Source organism: Phyllobates terribilis, unplaced genomic scaffold (genome assembly GCF_046119375.1).
Source record: "Phyllobates terribilis strain yellow unplaced genomic scaffold, ASM4611937v1 Scaffold_5__5_contigs__length_657084704, whole genome shotgun sequence".
In the NCBI taxonomy this organism is placed as follows: domain Eukaryota; kingdom Metazoa; phylum Chordata; class Amphibia; order Anura; family Dendrobatidae; genus Phyllobates; species Phyllobates terribilis.
The window spans coordinates 327,707,521-327,731,956 of NW_027362765.1; the positions used below are offsets into that span (position 1 = coordinate 327,707,521).

General features: G+C 46.2%; 1 protein-coding gene across 1 annotated transcript in view; it reads right to left on the reverse strand.

Moving 5' to 3' along the window:
• LOC141273146 (cobalamin binding intrinsic factor-like) overlaps positions 1-24,436 on the reverse strand; it is a 146,948-nt gene that overhangs the window by 77,820 nt on the left and 44,692 nt on the right. The window contains exon 4 of the mRNA XM_073684590.1: positions 3,409-3,558. Coding sequence (XP_073540691.1) covers positions 3,409-3,558 — 150 coding nt within the window. The remainder of the gene's footprint in view (positions 1-3,408; positions 3,559-24,436) is intronic.

A 24,436-nucleotide genomic window follows, 5' to 3' on the forward strand; every position in this document is an offset into this window, starting at 1 on the left:
AGATTGCCCTTGTTTTAGGAAGCAGAGCACCACAATATTCTGTTCTGCCATATGGTGTTCACATGAGACTTTTGTCCAAGTGATAATTGCTGTCTGGTACCGAATCACTTTTTTGGACTTACACACCTATTTTTTTCTACAAATTTCAGAATGTTTTTCAACACTTAAAAAAGAAAAACAAATGTTACAACCTTATTATTGTGTAATGGTACTGACTAGAAGAATAATTTTTCCAGGTCAATTTTACCACATACTGAATGCCGAAAAAACAAAACCCAAAAAGCAATGAAAGGAATTGCATTTATTTACCACACTTGGAATTTTTGACTGTTTCAAAATCTCTATGAGCTTTCCACATCTTGCCACTAGGATTTTTGCACATTCCTCAATGCAAAACTGCTCCAGCTCCTTCAAGTTAGATGGTTTCCTCTGGTGAACAGCAATCTTCAAGTCTGACCACAGATTCTCAATTGGATTAAGGTCTGGGCTTTGACTAGGCCACTCCAAAACATTTACATGTTTCCTCTTAAACCACTTAAGTGTTGCTTTAGCAGTATGCTTTGGGTAATTGTCTTGTTGGAAGGTGAATCTCTGTCCCAGTCTCAAATCATTGACAGACTGAAACAGGTTTTGCTCAAGAATATACCTGTATTTCACAGCATCCATTTTCCCCTCATCTCAGAGCATTTTCCGTGTCCCTGCTGCCGAAAGACATCCCCACATCATGATTCTGCCAGCACCATGTTTCACTGTGGGGATGGTGTTCTTGGAGTGATGAGCTGTGTTGGTTTAGCGCCAGACATAGTATTTACCTTGGTGGCCTAAAAGTAAAATTTTGGTCTCATCTGACCACAGAACCTTACTCCATACATTTGGGCCGTGTCCTACATTGCCTTTTGGCAAACTCAAAATGAGCCTTACAATTTTTGTGTGTAAGTAAAGGCTTTTTTCCTGCCCACTCTTCCATAAAGGCCACTGCTATGGAGTGTACGGCTTATAGTTGTCATATGGACAGATACTCTTTGTGCTGCCTTTCTGATTAATGCCCTCTTTGCCCGGACTGAGAGTTTGGTGGGCGGCCTTCTCTTGGCAGGTTTGTTGGGGTACCATGTTCTTTCCATTTGATGATAATGGATTTGATGGAGCTCCAGGGAATCAACAGAGATTGGGAATATTTTTATATAACCCAACCCTTACTTGTACTTCTCAACGACTTTGCCCCTGACTTGTTTGGAGATCTCCTTGGTCTTTATTGTGTTGTTTGGTTAGTGGTGCCTCTTATTTAAAGAGGTTGATGGCCTATCTGCATGGCTGTCTAGTTGTAGGCCGGGCTGGGTACTACACATCCGCCTCCTATTCAATTCAATGGGAGGCAGATGTGTAGTACCCCGCGGTGGCCACTACAACTTGACTGCCAAGCTCAGCAAGTAAGTACTTCCGGCTAGTGGCCACTCCTGCCGACACTGATAACAGCAGATTGACAGTGGTGCAGGGGGCCGGACCTCGACCGAACAGACTTATATATTGATGCCCCTATCCCTAGGGCATCAATGTATAACTAGTGGACAACTTCTTTAATAGTGTTGCAGCTTTGTGGCCTTTTAAAAAAGGTGTGCATATACTGACAGATCACACTGTGTGTTGATGGAATTGTAAAAAACTTATGGCTATTGGGAGATGGGAAAGGTGCAAAAACAGAAAATTGCTCAGTCATGAAGGGGTTAATGACTCTCACAAAGCTGCTCTAGTTTGAAGTTCAAAATCTCGCAATAGCACATGAGATCTTCTTTTTTGATAAAGGCTAAGGTATTCCCATGCCGGAATCCCACAAACCAGAAGTTCGGACCCTACTGTTACCTGGTCCCTTAGAGGCTGTTTCGGCATTGTAAACAACATTTTTTCAGTCAAATCACCTGTGTTGCTGCCTATTCTTTTCTTAAATCAAAAGGGCAGACACACAACTTTGACAGCTCTTCTTTAATTAATAAGGCAATAATTTGGAAACCAGTTTTCTTTAAATATAATATTTTCATTCTGGAGGGGACATATGAAAGGGCCCATCATAATCAAGAATTTGAAAAGGTTATTCCCATCTTCATAAATGGATATTTGTTAGCATAACACACACTCACCCACAACTAATGGAAAAAGGGAAGACCTACAACAGGGAAGCGCTGCACCCACACCCAACTGGTCCCTGTATAGACTAGAAAGACCCTTACCGCACAACTCAAAAACACCACTTCAGACCTGGCTCCCTAAAAGGCCATCGTCAGTTTTCTCGTACCCCCTGAGGATCCAGAAGGGAGGCTGCAACACACTGCCAACATGAGGAAAAGAAAGTGTGAACGAAGATACGAAAACCCAGGTTGAGAAAATTAAAACACGTTCATAAAAAGTAGAGAGGGAAAGCTAAGAAGAGCCAAGAGTAAATGGAACAAGTATAACCTCCCAGAAACCAAAAGAGGTGAAAGGAGAAGAAAGAGGGAAGGAAAACAAGGAATTCGACTGGTGTTTACCATGCAAGGTAAACCCCTTAGCTGAAGGGCTGGTACTATTAAACCCAAGTCCACCGAGAGGTATAGCCAGCAAGGAAGTTCAGTCAAGGGTGAACATATAAAACCCAACCCAAAATGTGTTAGTGCAGACCAAAATGGGAACATGGAAAACACCTGGAGAGGAGCAAACCAAAAAGGAGGAATAAAGACAATTGGAACTATCAGCATCTTGATAGGGAAGAAAATTCAATAGCTCAGCAGATAGGGGAACCGACCACGGAACAACAGGTCTGCGGATCAAATCCCCAAACCAAGCCATGACAGTATTGTCGAATAGTCCTTGTTAATCAATTTTACTGTTAATTAAAATATTCAGTCTCTCTTAAGATATTAAAACTTTTCTTTTGTTTACTGCTTGTAGATTTGGAGACCGATCACTGCTGCTAAACCACAGAATATGTGCAGTTCTTACAAGCTCTTTTCTATTGAGCTTGTAACCGCTTTTTGAAGCTGACCAGCTTCAGCTCCTAACCCAAACAGCTTCAGCACAATGTCTATAAATTATGCAGCAAAGGTGGCAGGTCTCCTAGGCAACAAGCTGAAAACAAAAGAAAAGTGTTAAAATCTCAAGAACTGCTACAAATATTAATAAGCAGTAAATGTCAAAAGTGACTATTTTATCCATGTATGAAGATGGGAATAAGCTTTGAACTTTTTCCCCTTTTCTAACTTTTTACCTATGTATCCAACGCGGACTTCAAAACCATACTAATAATAACAAAAGGTACACATTTGATATTTATGTTTCTTCTCACCACAGGTAAATGTTTTGTGTTGCAATAGCTTATTGACCTAGATACCAGCTTTTAGATTAAGACATTCTGGAGTAAAATTTTATGCAAGAACTCACCTACAGAAAATATGTGCCCAGATGCATTTGTAGGGATAGTGGATGCAGAAACATTTGCTGCCGTAAGAGCTGAAGGTTGGGACATCACACACAGAGCTAGCACATCAAACGCGACTTGGTACCAGGTAGTTAGAGGGGAACCATTGCTGTCTGTAATTAAATCAGAATTGAATTACAGCATATACACACTTAAGCTAGATGCAGACTAAAACATTTCTCCTATGCAGACAGTATTTTTTTTTTAATTAGATCATCTTCCAAAATATGGTTCCAATCATAGGAAGAAAATGACCAATTAGCAAACCTCGCTCTTTCATTGGATGAATCATCTATGTTCAGAATCAGCTCTGAATTTTCTTAATGCTATCAAGGTTTGGGTGCCCTATAAGCAACTCAGTTCCTTTTTATCTTGATCATAGATTTCTCAGTTCCACCCTATTGATCTTCTGAATTATCTACAGTGGGGAAAAAAGTATTTAGTCAGCCACCAATTGTGCAAGTTCTCCCACTTAAAAAGATGAGAGAGGCCTGTAATTGACATCATAGGTAGACCTCAATATGAGAGACAAAATGAGAAAACAAATCCTGAAAATCACATTGCCTGATTTGGAAAGAATTTTTTTGTGAAATTTTGGTGGAAAATAAGTATTTGGTCAATACAAAAGTTCATCTCAATACTTTGTTATATTCCCTTTGTTGGCAATGACAGAGGTCAAACGTTTTCTGTAAGTCTTCACAAGGTCAGCACACACTGTTGCTGGTATATTCTCCCATTCCTCCATGCAGATCTCCTCTAGAGCAGTGATGTTTTTGGGCTGTCGCTGGGCAACACGGACTTTCAACTCCCTCCAAAGGTTTTCTAAAGGGTTAAGATCTGGAGACTGGCTAGGCCACTCCAGGACCTTGAAATGCTTCTTACGAAGCCAAACTCCTTTGTTGCCCTGGCAGTGTGCTTGGGATCATTGTCATGCTGAAATACCCAGCCACATTTCATCTTCAATGCCCTTGCTGATGGAAGGAGGTTTGCACTCAAAATCTCACGATACATGGCCCCATTCATTCTTTCATGTACACGGATCAATCGTCCTGGTCCCTTGGCAGAGAAACAGCCCCAAAGCATGATGTTGCCACCTCCATGCTTCACAGTAGGTATGGTGTTCTTTGGATGCAACTCAGCATTCTTTGTCCTCCAAACACGACGAGTTGTGTTTCTACCAAACAGTTCTACTTTTGTTTCATCTGACCATATGACATTCTCCCAATACTCTTCTGGATCATCCAAATGCTCTCTAGCAAACTCCTGACGGGCCCGGACATGTAATGGCTTAAGCAGGGAGACACGTCTGGCACTTCAGGATCTGAGTCGCTGGTGGCGTAGTGTGTTACTGATGGCAGCCTGTGTAACATTGGTCCCAGCTCTCTGCAGGTCATTCACTAGGTCCCCCCATGTGGTTCTGGGATTTTTTCTCACCGTTCTTGAGATCATTTTGACCCCATGGGATGAGATGTTGTGGGGAGCCCCAGATCGAGGGAGATTATCAGTGGTCTTATATGTCTTCCATTTTCTAATTATTGCTCCCACAGTTGAACGGTTGATTTCTTCACACCAAGCTGCTTGTCTATTGCAGATTCAGTCTTCCCAGCCTGGTGCAGGGCTACAATTTTGTTTCTGGTGTTCTTCGACAGCTCTTTGGTCTTCACCATAGTGGAGTTTGGATTGTGACTGTTTGAGGTTGCAGGTGTCTTTTATACTGATAACAAGTTCAAACAGGTGCCAGTACTATAGGTAATGAGTGGAGGAGCCTCTTAAAGAAGAAGTTACAGGTCTGTGAGAGACAGAAATCTTGCTTGTTTTGTAATTGACCAAATACTTATTTTCCACCAAAATTTGAAAAAAAATTCTTTCCAAATCAGACAATGTGATTATCAGGATTTGTTTTCTCATTTAGTCTCATAGTTGAGGTCGACCTATGATGTCAATTACAGGCCTCTCTCATCTTTTTATTAATTGGTGGCTGACTTAATACTTTTTTCCCCACTGTATATGGAAGCACTTTAGTCCTTGAGAAAAAAAAAAACTAAATCCAGTAAAAGCTAAGTGAGATCTTACTGTAAATCACACCGCTCAACACATTGAAGAGCCCACTGCTGTATTACAACTAAAGAGAGAAAATTAACATGTACAGTAATTATAAAGGGAAGGTAAAGACCCACAGAACGCAGGTTACACACATTTAAGTCTGCACTGTCTCTTATCGTCTTTTATATTTTTACAGTGATAGCGATGTTTGTAACTTTCCTCCTTAGTAATGGAAAATAATAAAAAACGTATCTGATTAGAGCAAATAAAGAAATCTATCACCGTAATATAATAAAATCTTCAAAGCTTTATTCGATATCTAATAACGTATTAGGGCAAATAGTACATCTTCTGAAGCGTTTCGGATCGCAAATAATCCTTAGTTATAGAGTAGCAGATGTAACTTACAAGTGTTCATTTATATGTAATGCTTAAAGGGAATCTGTCACATCCTTTTCTGATATTAAACTGCCCTCAATGTCTTGTTATTGATGCGCGTCCCAGTATTTTTTGCAAAAAAAAAAAAAACTTTTTGATTGTTTTGATGATTGCTGCACATACCTTCTGTGTCACTCATAGAGGTGGGGATCTCTACCTTTCCAGTCATGGCCAGTGAAGTGCCTTTTCAAATTCTCCATGCCCATTGCATCATAATTCATTCCCTTCACTGCTCATTCCCTTCACTGCTCACTACTTTACTAAAATCTCCAGGTCAGTTTACCAATGCACAAGCATGGGTGGTCTGTGAGTGGCTGTTTGCATCAGTATTTTGCACCTGTGCTGCCCCCGCCTTTATCATGAGGGTCTGCTGCATCCTGCTAGTGCATTGGTAATCTGACCTGGTGTTGGTAAGGCCTGTTTTTTTTCTGTGATATTTTTTGAATACATGTCCTTTTCTGTGAGCCGTTTTTAATTTTAGTGTTAGGACTCGCGAGCATGAGGACCCTTGACGCGAGTTGCGAGCTTGCGCATTTTGGCCAAAATATCGAAAAAATACCTAATGTAATGTATTTATCTTCTACATTATTTTTCATCTTTTTATTGCCCATTTTGCTATTTTTGCAGGATGCAACCAGGCCCTTTAGTGTTGGTTGGGTAAATTGGGGCGCACTTATATAGTATTATGAAAGCAATTGGGTATATGAGAGGACCACTTACAAGTCAAACCAAAAATAAGCAAATAGTGGCAATGACTAAAATATAACTTTTAATAATTTATCTAAAAATACAAAAAAAAACACTCTAAAAAGGAATTTGAATCCTATATATGAACATTCAATGCAAAGCAGAAAAAAACTGCCTATAGGCCCCACAATGGATGGCTTAGGATATGGGGATAACCATAACTAGATCAATCTGTATACCAGTGAAGTCTCTACAGGGACAGTAACCGGATATCAAAATTTGCTAAACATATACGGTAACAAGCATGTAATGCATAACAACAAGGACAAACTACTGTTGTCACAGACTCAGGAACATATGGTCAAGCATATACACTGTAACAATCCCCTATTCAAAATCCCAAGCTGTAAGAGTCAAACTCCCATTCATTAAACATGGATCATATAACAACCAATTCATAAGATACAGCAAGTAAATTGGAATGATCTCACCATATGTTGTAATGGGGTTTGTACTCATTAATGTGACATGATGTGGTGCTGCTCCAAGCTGGCATCCACATGTTCAAGGTTGTAGAATAAAGAGGTGCCTTTGCTCACTATGCGTTTCCTCTTGTAAAAAGATTAGTCAGGGGAGGCTATGAAGGGCTGGTGAACACCCAATATCGCCCAGCCCACAACCTCCTATCACTGGTCAAGCTCCTGTGACCCTAAACGCCTTTTTATAGAGTGTTTTTTTTGGTATTTTTAGATATATTATTAAAAGTTATATTTTATTCATTACCACGTTTTGCTTTTTTTTTTTTTGTACTTATATAGTACTGGATAGCCCGCCTGATCTAATAGCATGGGTGTCATAAAACAGGATGCAAGCCAGACACTGTGCATCACACGTATCTATGTGACTGGCGTCCTATGCAAGCCCCATCTGTGTGCATGTATAATACTACACAGCCACCCCCTCCATAAGCTGAGAGTTCTGTGAGTGGCTGTTTGCATCAGTATTTTGCACCTGTGCTGCCACCACCTTTATCATGGGGGTCTGGTGCATTCTGCTAGTGCATTGGTAATCTGACCTGGTATTGTTTTTTTTAATTCCCCTGTGTGATGTTTTTTGAACTTATGTCCTCTAGCTACCCGTCACTGAAATCTTCCAGCAGATCCCGCGCTTTTCGGTCATGACATTGAATCTGGGTGTACATCCCAGCTTCATTACATATGTGCACATACTCCAGAGCCACTGAGAGTAAGTAGCTGGTGGACGCGTGCATCATTGTGACGCTCTGCGGCTCCCAAACAGCTGATAGTGATTCCACAAGAGCGGGATCTGCTGGGAGATTTCAGTAGAGAGCAATGAAGGGAATTAATTATGATGCGATGGGCGTGGAGAATTTGAAAAGGCACTTGACCGTGACTGGAAAGCTAGAAATCCCCACCCCTATGACTGAAACAGAAGGCATATTGTGAAATCATCAAAAAATAAAAAGTGTTTTTTTTTTGTGAAAAATACTGGGACATTTAAAGGTTCCCTTTAAAGAGCATTGGTGGAGGGAGTTGGCTGCAACATGAAAACAGGTGCAGGATAAAGAAGGTTAAAGGAGTTCTCCGGTCTTAAACTACAAGTCTGCAGTTACTGTATGCAACTGCAGACTTGTGAATTCTCAAATCGTGCATACTGTGTGCTGTGAGGATTCTCCTTTGTTCTCTAAATGCTTTCTTTTTGTCACTTATTGCGCTCCTTACAGCTCTATTTAGCTATAGTGGTTTCCTCCTATTTCTAGCATGTTTATTCCCATAGGGTATATATTGTGCACAGGTCCTATAAAGGATGCTAAGAAATGTCTCCCATTTGCTTTGTGTAGTTTTATGTCTCAGGATATCGTCCCAGTTTATTGCACTAAGATCATCTCTCAACCGTTGGGAATTTGCCTTCCTGAAGTTTAGTGTCTTTGCAACCCCTCTACTACACATCTTATTAAAGGATACATGAAAACTTATTATTTTGTGATCACTATTATCCAAGTGCCCCCCAACTCGTATATTTGATATGCGGTCTGGCCTGTTGGTTAATATTAGGTCTAGCAGTGCCCCCCTTCTTGTTGGGTCCTGAACTAGTTGTGAAAGGTAATTGTCTCTCATAGTTGTCAAAACCTATTACCTTTGCTGGAACTACAGGTTTCTGTTCCCCAATGTATTTCAGGGTAGTTGAAGTCTCCCATAATAATGACTTCTCCTTGAGTCGCTGCTTCATCTATTTGCTTTATGAGGATATTCTCCGCTACTTCCATTATTTTTGGAGACTTATAACAAACCCCTATCAGTAATTTATTATTTTCTCCCCCTCCCCTTATCTCCACCCACAGGGACTCTACATTTTCATTAGATTCACATATATTCTCACGCAAGATGGGTTTAAGGATGATTTTACATATAAACACCCCCCCCCCTCACTTGTTTGTATGGTCATTTCTGAACAGACTATAGCCCTGTAAATTAACTGCCCAGTCATGGCTCTCGTCCAGCCACGTCTCAGATATCCCCACCATGTCATAATTATTTTCCAACAAAATTAATTCTAATTCCTCCATTTTGTTGCTAAGGCTTCTGGCATTAGTGTACATGCATTTTATGTATCTCTCTGTACCTCTATTCCTTCTTACTACAGTACACTGACTGTTCTAACCCCACCCCCAATTTCTTTATTTGTGCCCACATTTCAATTGTATTTACACGTTCAATTCAGGCTGTTAAACGAGCGTGATCGACAGTATTGAAGTCGTTCGGCGCTTGTTTTCCAGCTTCTTTATACCGGCTGAGGAAGAATAATGGGGACAGAACAATCGCTAATAGATCAATCCGTCCCCATGTTATCAGCAGCATATCTGCAGTTTTCACTGGGCGATGTGCTGCTGAGAACAATGATTTTTGTTCCAGCATAAACAATCCAATCACTCGATGAATAGGCAGCATTTTGCTAGTTTAGTATAATGCGCCTCATAGTCCTCCATATAGTAAAATGCACTCTTCATAGTCCTCCATATAGTATAATGCACTCCCCATAGTCCTCCATATAGTATAATGCACCCCCCCTAGTCCTCAATATAGTATAATGTATCCCATAGTGTATCCTATATTGTAGAATGCACTCCCCATAGTATATTGCATCCCCATAGTCCTAGATACAGTATAATGCACTCCCCATAGTCTTCAATACAGTATAATGCAGCCCCTATAGAGTATAATGCAGTCCCAATACTGTATAATGCAGCCCCATAGAGTATAATGTAGCTGCCCCATAGAGTATAATGCAGCCCCCATAGAGTATAATGCAGCCCCCAAACAGTATAATGCAGCCATTTAGGGTATAATGCAGCCGTTTAGGCTATAATGCAGCCATTTAGGGTATAATGCAGGTATAATGCTGCCATTTAGGGTATACTGTAGGTATAATGCAGCCATTTAGGGTATAATGCAGTCGTTTAGGCTATAATGCAGCCATTTAGGGTATAATGCAGGTATAATGCATCCATTTAGGGTATACTGTAGGTATAATGCAGCATTTTAGGGTATAATGCAGGTATAATGCAGCCATTTAGGGTATAATGCAGGTATAATGCAGCCATTTAGGGTAGAATGCAGCCCCCATATAGAGTATAATGCAGCCATTTACTGTATAATGCAGCCATTTAGGGTATAATGCAGGTATAATGCAGCCATTTAGGGTATAATGCAGCCCCCATATAAGGTATAATGCAGCCCCCATATAGAGTATAATGCAGCCATGTAGGATATAATGCAGCCATGTAGGGTATAATGCAGGTATAATGCATACATTTAGGTTATAATGCAGTCATTTAGGGTATAATACAGGTATAATGCAGCCATTTAGGGTATAATGCAGGTATAATGCAGCCATTTAGGGTATAATGCAGCCAATTTGTGGTATAATGCAGCCCCCATATAGAGTATAATTAAGCCATGTAGGGTATAATGCAGGTATAATGCAGGCATTTAGGTTATAATGCAGGTATAATGCAGCCATTTAGGGTAGAATGCAGCCCCCATATAGAGTATAATGCAGCCATTTACTGAATAATGCAGCCATTTAGGGTATAATGCAGGTATAATGCATCCATTTAGGGTATACTGTAGGTATAATGCAGCATTTTAGGGTATAATGCAGGTATAATGCAGCCATTTAGGGTATAATGCAGGTATAATGCAGCCATTTAGGGTAGAATGCAGCCCCCATATAGAGTATAATGCAGCCATTTACTGTATAATGCAGCCATTTAGGGTATAATGCAGGTATAATGCAGCCATTTAGGGTATAATGCAGCCCCCATATAAGGTATAATGCAGCCCCCATATAGAGTATAATGCAGCCATGTAGGATATAATGCAGCCATGTAGGGTATAATGCAGGTATAATGCATACATTTAGGTTATAATGCAGTCATTTAGGGTATAATACAGGTATAATGCAGCCATTTAGGGTATAATGCAGGTATAATGCAGCCATTTAGGGTATAATGCAGCCAATTTGTGGTATAATGCAGCCCCCATATAGAGTATAATTAAGCCATGTAGGGTATAATGCAGGTATAATGCAGGCATTTAGGTTATAATGCAGGTATAATGCAGCCATTTAGGGTAGAATGCAGCCCCCATATAGAGTATAATGCAGCCATTTACTGAATAATGCAGCCATTTAGGGTATAATGCAGGTATAATGCAGCCATTTAGGGTATAATGCAGCCCCCATATAAGGTATAATGCTGCCCCCATATAGAGTATAATGCAGCCATGTAGGATATAATGCAGCCATGTAGGGTATAATGCAGGTATAATGCATACATTTAGGTTATAATGCAGTCATTTAGGGTATAATACAGGTATAATGCAGCCATTTAAGGTATAATGCAGGCATAATGCAGCCATGTAGGGTATAATGCAGAAATTTAGGTTATAATGCAGTCATTTAGGGTATAATACAGGTATAATGCAGCCATTTAGGGTATAATGCAGGTATAATGCAGCCATTTAGGGTATAATGCAGCCAATTTGTGGTATAATGCAGCCCCCATATAGAGTATAATTAAGCCATGTAGGGTATAATGCAGGCATTTAGGTTATAATGCAGGTATAATGCAGCCATTTAGGCTGCGTGCCCACTATGCGTTTTTCAAGCGTTTTTGCCATGGAGTTTCCGCAGCGAAAACGCTTAAAAAACGCTTGGTAATACATGCCCCATGGTCCCCAATGATAATCCGCATGTGCTGTGCACATGCTGCTGAAATTTTCCGCTGCGGATTATAATGCGGAAAAATCCACAGCATGTCCATTATTTTTGTGGACACGCGGCGTAATTGCCGCCATTGACTTGCATTGAATCGCTTAATAGCCGCATGACTACATGTGCACAAGCGGATATCACACTGTTCAATGTGCGGATGGTGCCCGGGTTTGGAGAAGAGGAGACTCTCCTCCAGACCCAGGTACCATAGAACCTGTAAAAAAAAGAATTTAAAATAAAAAATATACATTATACTCACCTTCTGATGGCCCGCGGTCTTCTCTCCGGTGTGTCCTGGCTCCCCAGTGGCTCGCGATGGTGAGAAAGGACCTTCCATGAAGTCATTTAGTCATGTGACAGGTCACGCGGCCGCTGATATTGATGGTCATGTGACCTGTCACATGACTAAATGACGTCATGGAAGGTCCTTTTACACCACCGCGAGCTGTACAAGAGACCGGATGAACCGGAGAGAAGACCGGGGGCCATAAGAAGGTGAGTATAATGTTTTTTTTTTACTATTTTTATTCTTTTTTTAACTATTAACTTGGTCACACTATGTAAATCCATGCCGGTTGCATGGATTTATATAGTGTGACCAAGTTGTCAAGCCCTTTTCCAAGTGATGCTAAAATCGCTTGGAAAGCGCTTGATAACCCGCATACAGAAATGCATGCAAAAACGGTTGACAGAAGCTTCTACCTGGCAGGAAAAACGCATGTACAATCCTCATGCGCTTTTCCTGCCAGGGAGATGCAGAAAAAATCAGCAGCATTTCTGCATCGTGGGCACTTAGCCTTAGGGTATAATGCCGGCATAATGCAGCCATTTAGGGTATAATGCAGCCATTTAAGGTGTAATGCAGCCAACTTGGGGTATAATGCAGCCCCCATATAGAGTATAATGCAGCCATTTAGGGTATAATGCAGCCTCCATATAGAGTATAATGCTGCAGTCATATAGAATAAAATGTAGCCCCCAGTCCTCCAGTATTATGACCTCAGTGAGTTAAAAAATAAATATAATGCTTACCTTTCCTCCTCATTCCTGCACAGCTCCGGTATCCTGCACAATGACGTCATGACGTTCTCTCCTCCATCAGTATTATCAACTGTATCGGCATCTATGATGCCGATACAGTTGAATATGCGATGCAGGGGAAATGGCGCTGACGTCGGGGGGCCCCCTGACCGGGCGGCGGCGGGCCGGGGGCCCTTGGGAGAGTGGGGCCATAGGCAGATGCCTAGTCTGCCTGCCCCTAACACCGGACCTGTTCGCTGGAGTCCCAAAGCTTTAGAAATGGCTTTATAACCTTTTCCAGACTGATAGATCTGAATTACTTCATTTCTCATTTGTTACTGAATTTCTTGGGATCACAGCAAGATGTCTAGCTTTTGAGGATCTTTTGGCATACTTCACTTTGTCAGGCAGGTCCTATTTAAGTGATTTATTGATTGAGAATAGGTGTGGCAATAATCAGGACTGTGTTTGGCTAGGAAAATTAAACTCAGCTTCCCACAAGATGTGATAAACCACAGTTAATTTATGTTTTAAGAGGGGGGTACATTCACTTTTTCACACAGTGCCCTGTAGGTTTGGATTTATTTTTCCCTAAAGAATAAAGACCTTACTTTAAAAACTGCATTTCTTGTTTACTTGTGTTATCTTTGTCTAATATTTAAATTTGTTTTGTGATCTGAAACATTTAAGTGTAACAAACATGCAAAAGAATAAGAAACCAGGAAGGTGCAAACACTTTCTCACACCACTTTATTTTAAACTTCCCTAAAACATCTAAATAGTGGAGGGGTAGATGTCTGTTATCGTGGCTTTCAAGGTAAGTGCTACTTATCTTTGAGTTTAGGGTAGTTGAGTGTGTTAATATTTTATTCACTAAGGACACTTGTAGGCAGGGCCGGCTCCAGGTTTTTGTGGGCCCCAGACAAAAGAGTCTCAGTGGGCCCCTTTAACACATACCACGATTCATGATGCACAGATACCTCAGAGAAATATATATATAGTACAATGCCGAAGATTTCACTTCTTACATTACATGAGCGATATCTATTGTAAATTCTACAATAGCTCAGAAACCGGCGAATCGCTCCATACAGAATACTGGCCCCCATATAACGCTCCATACAGGATACTAGCCCCCATATAACGCACCATACAGCATACTGGCCCCCATATAACGCTCCATATAGGATACTGGCCCAAATATAATGCTCCATACAGGATACTGGCCCCCATATAACGCTCCATACAGAATACTGGCCCCCATATAACGCTCCATACAGGATACTAGCCCCCATATAACGCACGATACAGCATACTGGCCCCCATATAATGCTCCATGCAGGATACTAGCCCCCATATAACGCACCATACAGCATACTGGCCCCCATATAACACTCCATGCAGAATACTGGCCCCCAAATAACGCTCCATGCAGGCTGAGCCCACATAATGCCTCATGCAGGTTGTTCTCCACACATAATGCCTCATGCAGGCTGTTCCCCCCCCACATAATGCCCCATGCAGGCTGTTCCCCCCCATATAATGCCCCATGCAGGATGTCACCCCCCCCTTATAATGCCCCATGCAGGATGTCACCCCCCCTCCCTTATAATGCCCCATGCAGGATGTAACACACACCCCCCTCCCTTATAATGCCCCATGCAGGATGTCACACACCCCCCCTCCCTTATAATGCCCCATGCAGGATGTCACACCCCTCCACCATATAATGCCCCCATGCCTCCATACAGTAAAAAAAAAATCGAATACTCACCTCACTTCTCACCTCCTGCCGCTGCTCCAGACTCCTCAGCGTCGCCGGCGTCTTCCCACTCTGCCTGTGATGGCTCAGGAGAGAGCGCGGTGTAAAGACGTCACCGCGCCCTCTGACCTGAGACGCCACTGTGCAGCAGCCGCTGAAGAGACCGGAGCTGCTGCTGCGGCACGGGGAGAGGTAAGTATTGTGCTGGCTGCTGGGGCCCTGAGAAAGCGGGGGGGGAGCAGGTGCTGACCCCGGCACCGCACCGGGTCCCATAGCGCGGCGGGGTGCTCGACGGTGAATGGGCCCCCCCCGCCTGCTCAGGGTCCCAGCACTTGCCCGGGTGCGCCGGGTGCTGACGCCGGCCCTGCTTGTAGGTCACCACCCATCTACATCCAAGGGATGCCACTGCATTGTAAGGGCAGACAGGCCAACATTCTAGGGAATAATAGAAAGTGTCATGGAAGAGGACATGAGCAGGTCACAGGGTGGAGTCCTGGTTCTTCTCCTAATGGTTCGCTCACATCTGCATATAAAATGACAGTGAGAATGTGAGAAAAAAAATCACCTTGCATTCGCAACAATGTTATTCAATTAGGCAGTGCTCATCTGCAAGTTTTTCCTCACCTGGAATTGGGGTGAGGAATAAATGTCAGCATGCTGCGTATGGCCCCGTGAAAAATGTCTGAGACTCACCAATGCAAGTCAATGGGTGCGAGGAAAAAAAAATTGCACTTGACATGGACCATACGTGTGCCGTGCAATCTTTATGTGGCTCCCCAGGTCTGGTTGCCACAGTGGCAGCAATGTCGTGTCTGAGAGCAGGTGGGAGGTTCCCTGGTTGGGGACAATTAGCACGCAGCACCTCCTGCCTCAGTCCAGGGAGGGGAGAAACCTGCCCTTTATAAACTGGATCTGGGGCGGGGTTAGAGAGACAAGTTCCAGACAAGGTTCGAGTGAAGTTGCAGATAGGGACAGGTCAGCAGCAGGCTGAGGAGTCCCTGTAGGCAGAGGAGGAACACAAGGCCAGGAGGGGAGCTAGCAGAGCTCATTCTGGCTAGAGACTTACAAGCCGGAAACTGGAGTCCGAGGCTGTGAGGGTTATAAGCCCAGCAGCAGAAAACCACCACGCGGGGGACTTCAAGTCCCCTGGCCCAAGGAAGCCCGGAGGCTCAGCCACACGAGAGGGACCACTACTGCCCCAGAGGGGTGAGAAGTACGGAAGGCCCGAGTCGCCAGCCATACGGGCGAGAACAACACGGTACACTCAGAGACGTGGGCTACCACCACACTACGGCGGGATAGCCAAGAAAGAGTGAAGTCAGCACGGGAGGCCTACAAACTTCCCCTGACCAGCGGGATTTCCCAGTTGCTCTCAGACTGACCAGGCCTCCATTGTTAACCAGTATTCCGGACGGGTCCCTTAACACCACCAACAGTAAAGTCCCTGCATTGCATGACAGACTCCCGCGCACCATCACCACCAACATCCCCATTTACTGCCCTGAGGCTATACTCCTCCCGTGGGGAGTTATACTACCCTCAGCTGCACCCACAACACCAGCCTCAGCGGTCTGCCCTGCAGCGGTGGTTCACTCTGACCGCAATCCACGGGTGGCGTAGTCGGACATTTAATCACAAAACCCTATAAATAGACCGCCATTTGGTTTGACCACCCTGAGCCACGGGACCGGGTCCCCGCCAAGCAAGGACTACAAACCCCAGCATCTACAAAAGGTCCGGTTCCGGGTATCCCCACACACACACGGCCCAGGGGGCGCGTCAACTTTTTGGCGTAGTCGGCAGGATTTCGTGCCCGCCACCAACAGGTACTGCGTGCCTGAAAAAAAACTGTAATACTTACCCTGGTGAAGTTTCCTGCCATCCACAGCAGTTTCCCGACATCCACAGCCATTTTCCCGCCATCTTTGGGACGCCGCGCGGGAAGAAGAGGGGCGAGGATGACGAAAGAGCGCGACAACTGGAGCCCCGCCTTACGCACAGACGCTGCGCAAGGTCCTGAAAGGAGCCGAGCGGACGCTGACGTCACCAGGACACGACGCAAGGTCCTCAACCCTGACGGCCGCCTGCGAAGCCGCGACCTACAGAAGTAAAGCAACGGAAGGTAGGCCACGGTTGACTAGGGGGGAAGAAGATGTCGGAAGCGGAGGGAACTGCCACCGCCAAGGAGGCCGCTGCCGCAGTAATGCCGTTCACGATGCCTTATATCCCCGGAGCGGCCTGGTTGCCCCAGTACTCAGGGGAGTCGCATACCCTGAGCGACTTTAAAGAGAGACTGTATAGCCTATTCACAGTATACCCCCTGACGGAGGAACAAAAGTGAGCATGCGGATAGGCCAGTTAACCGGCGCGGCCCAACGAGAAGTAAAGTCCTGGTCAGTCAGGGACAAGGGGACCGTGAAGGAGATTTTAGCCCATCCAAAGGACACTTTTGATACCCGCACCTCAGCAGAGATCAAAATGAGATTTTATGGGTGCAAGCAGCGGGCCCAAGACAGTATAAGAGACTATGCTTTGAATTTGCAAGAGGCCCTGAGAGCCATTATGCAGGCAGACCCTGACAGTGTGCGGAATGCAGATAAATTGCTGACTGAACAATTCATTGAGGGTCTGCTGTCCAGCGCCCACCGAACCCAGTTACGCCTAATGGCCCTGCAGAACCGTGAGTTAGACTTTGCACAGTTTAAGGACAGAGCCATCCGGGTACTCCGAGAAACCGCACCCGGTGGCATTGCGGCCTCCAGGCACCCTGTTATCACTTATTAACAGGAGGCGGTGCCCCAGTCTATAGAAAATGCAGGAGCCAATGCACAGACTACGAATAGTACCCCATCTACAGACCTGCACCATCAGGTCCAAGAACTGACCAAAAGCGTTGCCGCACTAACCAGGACTGTGCAGTCGTTACAGGTATCCTCTCCAGGAAAGATCCAGCTGGCTACCAGTCCGGAGGACGTCCCGTGGCACCGACAGAAGAGGATCCCACCGTCCAGAGGGAAGCCAACGGACCGCTACGACCAGGATGGACAACCCATCTGCCGCCGCTGCAGCCAACCAGGACATATTGTGAGGTGCTGTAATTTAAACGAGCCCAACCTGGGGCAGAGGGCCAACCCCCAGGCGTAAGATCATCAGGCCCGTCAAACTGGCGTGACAAGTATGTGGGGGGACGACCGGTCTTGCCTGTGGTACCGGATGGCATTCCCATGAGTGCACTGTTGGACACCGGGTCACAGGTAACCACCATCCCATATGTACTTTTCAAGCGGTACTAGAATGACACGGATATTACCCGCTATCCAGATAATGACTTGAGCATCATCGCCAGCAATGGTCAGCCCGTGCCGCAGGCGGGGTTCAAGGAGGTGACCATCAAAATTGGTAAAGTTGAACTGCCGGCACAAGGACTGATTATTTTGGACATTGACCATCGTGAAAGTCACCCTAAAATAACCTTGGGTACTAACATTATTGAAAATTGTCTTTCAGAGATAATTGTTATATTACAGCAGGTTGCAATGAATGCCAGCTCCAGCAAGCAGCGTGTCTTACAAAAAGAGATCAGAGCCCTGATGAAGCGGCAACAGGTAGAACTGTCTGGTGGTGAGATTGGTAGCGTTAGGATGAGTGACCCATTCCCTATCGCCATGCCCCCAAAAAGCGAAATGATGATCTGGTGCCGGACTGCAATCAGGTTAAGACATAGAGACTACCGAGACTACCTCCTGTTAGGTCAGTCAAAGACTAAAAGTCAGAAGCCGCCCTTTAAGTGGGACAAGCTGGAGGAGGAGTCTTTCCGCCAGCTGAAGATGGCCCTCACGGGGGATGAGATCCAGGCCTACCCTGATTACGGCCAGCCTTTTATCCTCCACACCGACACCAGTAACGTGGGGCTAGGAGTCATACTGTCCCAGATCCAGCAGGGCAGAGAATGGGTAATTGCTTATGCTAGCAGAAAGCTGAGTCCCACAGAGAGAAACCCTGAGAATTATAGCTCCTTCAAGCTAGAGTTCCTGGCAGTGGTGTGGGCAGTCACCGAACGCTTAAAGCATTACCTGGCTTCTTCTAAGTTCACTGTGTACACGGACAACAACCCGTTGACTTTCCTTGGTGGAGTTTCCCGCCATCCGCAGCTGTTTCCCGTCATCCACAGCCATTTTCCCGCCATCTTTGGGACGCCGTGCGGGAAGAAGAGGGGCGTGGACGACGAAAGCGCGCGACAACTGGAGCCCCACCTTACGCACGGACGCTGCGCAAGGTCCTGAAAGGAGCCGAGCGGACGCTGACGTCACCAGGACACAATGCAAGGTCCTCAACCCCGACGGTCGCCTGCTGAGCCGCGGCCTACAGAAGAAAAGCAACGAAAGGTAGGCCACTGTTGACTAGGGGGGAAGAAGATGTCGGAAGCGGAGGGAACTGCCACCGCCAGCGCGGCCGCTGCCGCAGTAATGCCGTTCACGATGCCTTATATCCCCGGAGCGGCCTGGTTGCCCCAGTACTCAGGGGAGTCGCATACCCTGAGCGACTTTAAAGAGAGACTGTATAGCCTATTCACAGTATACCCCTGACGGAGGAACAAAAAGTGAGCATACTGATAGGCTAGTTAACCGGCGCGGCCCAACGAGAAGTAAAGTCCCGGTCAGTCAGGGACAAGGGGACCGTGAAGGAGATTTTAGCCCGTCCAAAGGACACTTTTGATACCCGCATCTCAGCAGAGATCAAAATGAGATTTTATGGGTGCAAGCAGCGGGCCCAAGACAGTATAAGAGACTATGCTTTGAATTTGCAAGAGGCCCTGAGAGCTATTAAACAGGCAGACCCTGACAGTGTGCGGAATGCAGATAAACTGCTGACTGAACAATTCATTGAGGGTCTGCTGTCCAGCGCCCACCGAACCCAGTAACGCCTAATGGCCCTGCAGAACCGTGAGTTAGACTTTGCACAGTTTAAGGACAGAGCCATCCGGGTACTCCGAGAAACCGCACCCGGTGGCGTTGCGGCCTCCAGGCGCCCTGTTATCACTTATTAACAGGAGGCGGCGCCCCAGTCTATAGAACCTGCAGGAGCCAATGCACAGGCTACGAATAGTACCCCGTTTACAGACCTGCACCATCAGGTCCAAGAACTGACCAAAAGCGTTGCCGCACTAACCAGGACTGTGCAGTCGTTACAGGTATCCTCTCCATGAAAGATCCAGCTGGCTACCAGTCCGGAGGACGTCCCGTGGCACCGACAAAGAGGATCCCACCATACAGAGGGAAGCCAACGGACCGCTACGACCAGGATGGACAACCCATCTGCCGCCGCTGCAGCCAACCAGGACATATTGTGAGGTGCTGTAATTTAAACGAGCCCAACCTGGGGCAGAGGGCCAACCCCCAGGCGTAAGATCATCAGGCCCGTCAAACTGGCGTGACAAGTATGTGGGCGGACGACCGGTCTTGCCTGTGGTACTGGATGGCATTCCCATGAGTGCACTGTTGGACACCGGGTCACAGGTAACCACCATCCCCTATGTACTTTTCAAGCGGTACTGGAATGACATGGATATTACCCGCTACCCAGATAATGACTTGAGCATCATCGCCAGCAATGGTCAGCCCGTGCCGCAGGTGGGGTTCAAGGAGGTGACCATCAAAATTGGTAAAGTTGAACTGCCGGCACAAGGACTGATTATTGTGGACATTGACCATCGTGAAAGTCACCCTAAAATAACCTTGGGTACTAACATTATTGAAAATTGTCTTTCAGAGATAATTGTTATATTATAGCAGGTTGCAATGAATGCCAGCTCCAGCCAGCAGCGTGTCTTACAAAAAGAGATCAGAGCCCTGATGAAGCGGCAACAGGTAGAACTGTCTGGTGGTGAGATTGGTAGCGTTAGGATGAGTGACCCATTCCCCATCGCCATGCCCCCAAAAAGCGAAATGATGATCTGGTGCCGGACTGCAATCGGGTTAAGAGGTAGAGACTACCAAGCTATGGTAGAACCCATTTACACAGACAGTAGGCCCACCATTTTCACAGCACGGGGGGTGGTTGATGTCCGCCATGGGAGAGTACCCGTCTGCATCCTAAATATTGGGGAAAGAGAAGTACACTTGCCCCGGTATGCCACTCTAGCCAAATTGTTCAACATTAACCAAAACTCTGTAAAAGCCGTAGAACCCTTGCCTCCATCTTCCCCAGAGGAAGGTAACGGCTCCAAAAAACAAATGGAGGACTGGTGCCAGAAGCTGCACATGGGCACTGACTCCACTCCCCCACACCAGAAACAGGGAGTCTACCGGGTGGTTCAGGAGTACGAAAGAGTCTTTAGCAAACACCCGCTAGACTTTGGGCAAGTAAAGGGGGTAGAACACCAAATCCCCACAGGAGACCATCCACCCATAAAAGAGAGATACCGGCCTGTACCCCCTGCACACTATCAGAATGCCAAGGGTATGTTACGAGAAATGAAGGAGGCTGGGGTGATCAGGGATAGCTGTAGCCCCTGGGCAGCTCCTCTAGTTCTTGTAAAAAAGAAAGATGGCACGATGAGGATGTGTGTGGATTACAGAAAGGTCAACCGAATAACACACAAAGATGCGTACCCGTTACCTAGGATTGAGAAGCCTTTGGCTGCATTAAAATCTGCTAACTTCTTCTCTACTTTGGATCTCACTAGCGGGTACTGGCAGGTTCCTGTAGCAGAGTCAGACAAGGAGAAGACCGCCTTCACCACCCCGATGGGTCTCAGTGAATTCAACTGTATGCCGTTCGGACTCTGCAACGCACCAGGGACCTTCCAGAGGCTGATGGAGTGCTGTCTGGGGCACAGAAATTTTGAGACGGTCCTACTCTACCTGGACGATGTCATCGTGTATTCCAAGACCTACGAGGACCATCTAAAGCACCTGGCCGAGGTGTTCGATGCCCTGGCAGGCTTCGGCCTAAGGGTGAAACCATCCAAGTTTCATCTACTGAAGCTAAAAGTACAGTACCTGGGACACGTGATGAGTGCTGACAGAGTAGCCCCAGACCCTGACAATATCACGGTGATTAAGGAATGGCCAAGACCCTCCAGCATAAAGGAAGTGCGGCAGTTCCTCGGGCTGGTAGGCTACTACCGAAGATTCATCTCCGGGTTCAACAAGATGGCAGCCCCTATGCAGGACCTCCTGTTAGGTCAGTCAAAGACTAAAAGTCAGAAGCCGCCCTTTAAGTGGGACAAGCTGGAGGAGGAGTCTTTCCGCCAACTGAAGATGGCCCTCACGGGGGATGAGATCCTGGCCTACCCTGATTACGGCCAGCCTTTTATCCTCCACACCGACGCCAGTAACGTGGGGCTAGGAGCCGTACTGTCCCAGATCCAGCAGGGCAGAGAATGGGTAATTGCTTATGCTAGCAGAAAGCTGAGACTCACAGAGAGAAACCCTGAGAATTATAGCTCCTTCAAGCTAGAGTTCCTGGCAGTGGTGTGGGCAGTCACCGAACACTTCAAGCATTACCTGGCTTCTTCTAAGTTCACTGTGTACACGGACAACAACCCGTTGACACACCTAGACACTGCAAGACTTGGTGCCCTAGAGCAGAGATGGATGGCCCGACTGTCCAATTATGAATTTACTATCAAATACCGGACAGGGTGCGCAAATGCCAACGCAGATTCATTGTCCAGAATGCCTCACTTGCAGGACGGGGGAGAAGATGCAGAAGAACTGGAAGAAATTGAACTCCCTGCATTCCATCGTCATGGGATCACCCAGTGTTCCCACTGCGTAAAGGAGAGATGCTCTGCTACCGCTACGTTCAATCCCTTACCCCACTACGGCTGGGCAGAGACACAAGATAGTGACCCCGCAGTCCGCCTGGTAAAAGAGATGCTGACCCAGGCTGATGCCCACCTTGACCCGGATGCTCCAGAAGAGACCAAACAGCTGTGGAAGGAGAAGAGCAAGCTGTTTCTCTACGAGGGGAGGCTGTGCCGCAGAACCGTCAACTCTCGAACACATGAGCTGACCTGGCAGGTAGTGGTCCCAAGGCGGGATGCGGCTACGGTCCTAGAAGCATACCATGATGGCGCAGGGCACTTTGGATGGAAGAAGCTGGAGTTCCTGTTGCGTGAGCGTTTCTTCTGGGTATGCATGAGAGGGGCTATAGAGAGATGGTGCAGAGACTGTGGCCCATGCAACCTAAGGAGGAAGGACCGCGCCAGCCAGAAGACTCCCCTGCAGCCCATCATCACAAAGCAGCTCCTTGAGCTGGTGGCCCTGGACCACGTAAAGCTGGCTCCGAGCAGATCGGGATACGTCTACGCCCTCACAATCGTAGATCACTACTCCCGGTTCCTAGTGGTGGTCCCTGTCAAAGACTTAACAGCTCAGACGGCCGTCAGAGCCTTTCAGCAGCATTTCTGTCGACCACACGGGTATCCAGAGCAAGTGTTGACTGATCAAGGTCCAGTGTTCGAGGCTGAAGTTTTCCAGGAATTCTGCAACCTGTATGGCTGCAAGAAGATAAGGACAACGCCTTACCACCCCCAAACCAACAGGATGTGTGAGAAAATGAACCAGGTAGTAATAGACCTGCTCAAAACGTTGCCCCTGGAGCAACACAGCCAGTGGCCTGAGAAACTGCCGGATCTGGTGGACTTGTATAACCATATCCCAGTAAATTCTACCAACTGCACCCCAGCTTACCTAATGAGAGCAAGACCTGGTAAGCTGCCAATTGACCTGGAGATGGGAGTCCTGACACCCGAGGACACCTCACCAGAAGCAGACTGGGACACAGAATGACAGCAGCAGTACCAGAAAGTACAGGAGACTGTGGAGCGAAGTCTGTCTCAAGCAAGAGAGAGGCAAGAGAGGAATTACAACCAGCATGCTCCTGCTGCTCCCCTGGCACCTGGAGAGCAGGTCTTGAAGAGGAAGAGACGGCTCCACAAGTTGGATGACCAGTGGGAGAAAGACCCGTACACCGTACTGCCCTCAAGCCATGAAAACCCAAAGGTATGTGTTATCAGTAAGGATGGAGGAGAGACCACAGCCACTGTCTCCAGAGACCACCTGAAGAAGTGTCCCGAGCAGCTGCAAAGCGCTGATGAAGACCAAGATAGCCCTCAACCCGCAGAGGAAAGGGAAGAAATGGTCAGTACAGTGCTCGAAGAATTTCCCCGGTCCTGGACACAAATCAACAACGCTATAGTGGTACCCGTCCTTACCTGTCTCCAGCCAGCCCCTCAATGGCCTGCAGAAGAGCAAGTAGTGTTGGAAGAGCAAGTGGCCCCGGAGTACATACCAGCACCTCAGGAGAATCAACCCTCTGCTAGTAGTGAACCTGCCATGCCCGTGGTGAGCCAAAGAGTACACAGAAAGCTGCCCAACCTACCCGTAACATCTGCAAACACCTCTAGTGCAGACACAAGCACACCCAGTACACAGGGGGTGGAAACAGGGGACCCGAGTAGAGTACCACCAGACAGTGGGTTACGTAGGTCCAACAGGAGCACTAAAGGTCAGGTATCCGCTCGCTGGAGAATCTAATATGTCGTATTTACCTGTATAGATGTAAAAGTTGGAAATGTTTAATGTCTGTGTTACCTGGTTATTAATTATGTTTATCTAGTTCAATGGACTAACAGGTTATGGACAACGAATAACCGGAACTGTACCTTGTACATAGTTGCACCTGGTAAGGTGCCCTCTTTTGAAGACGACCACAGAACACAAAACCCGTGGAGGTGG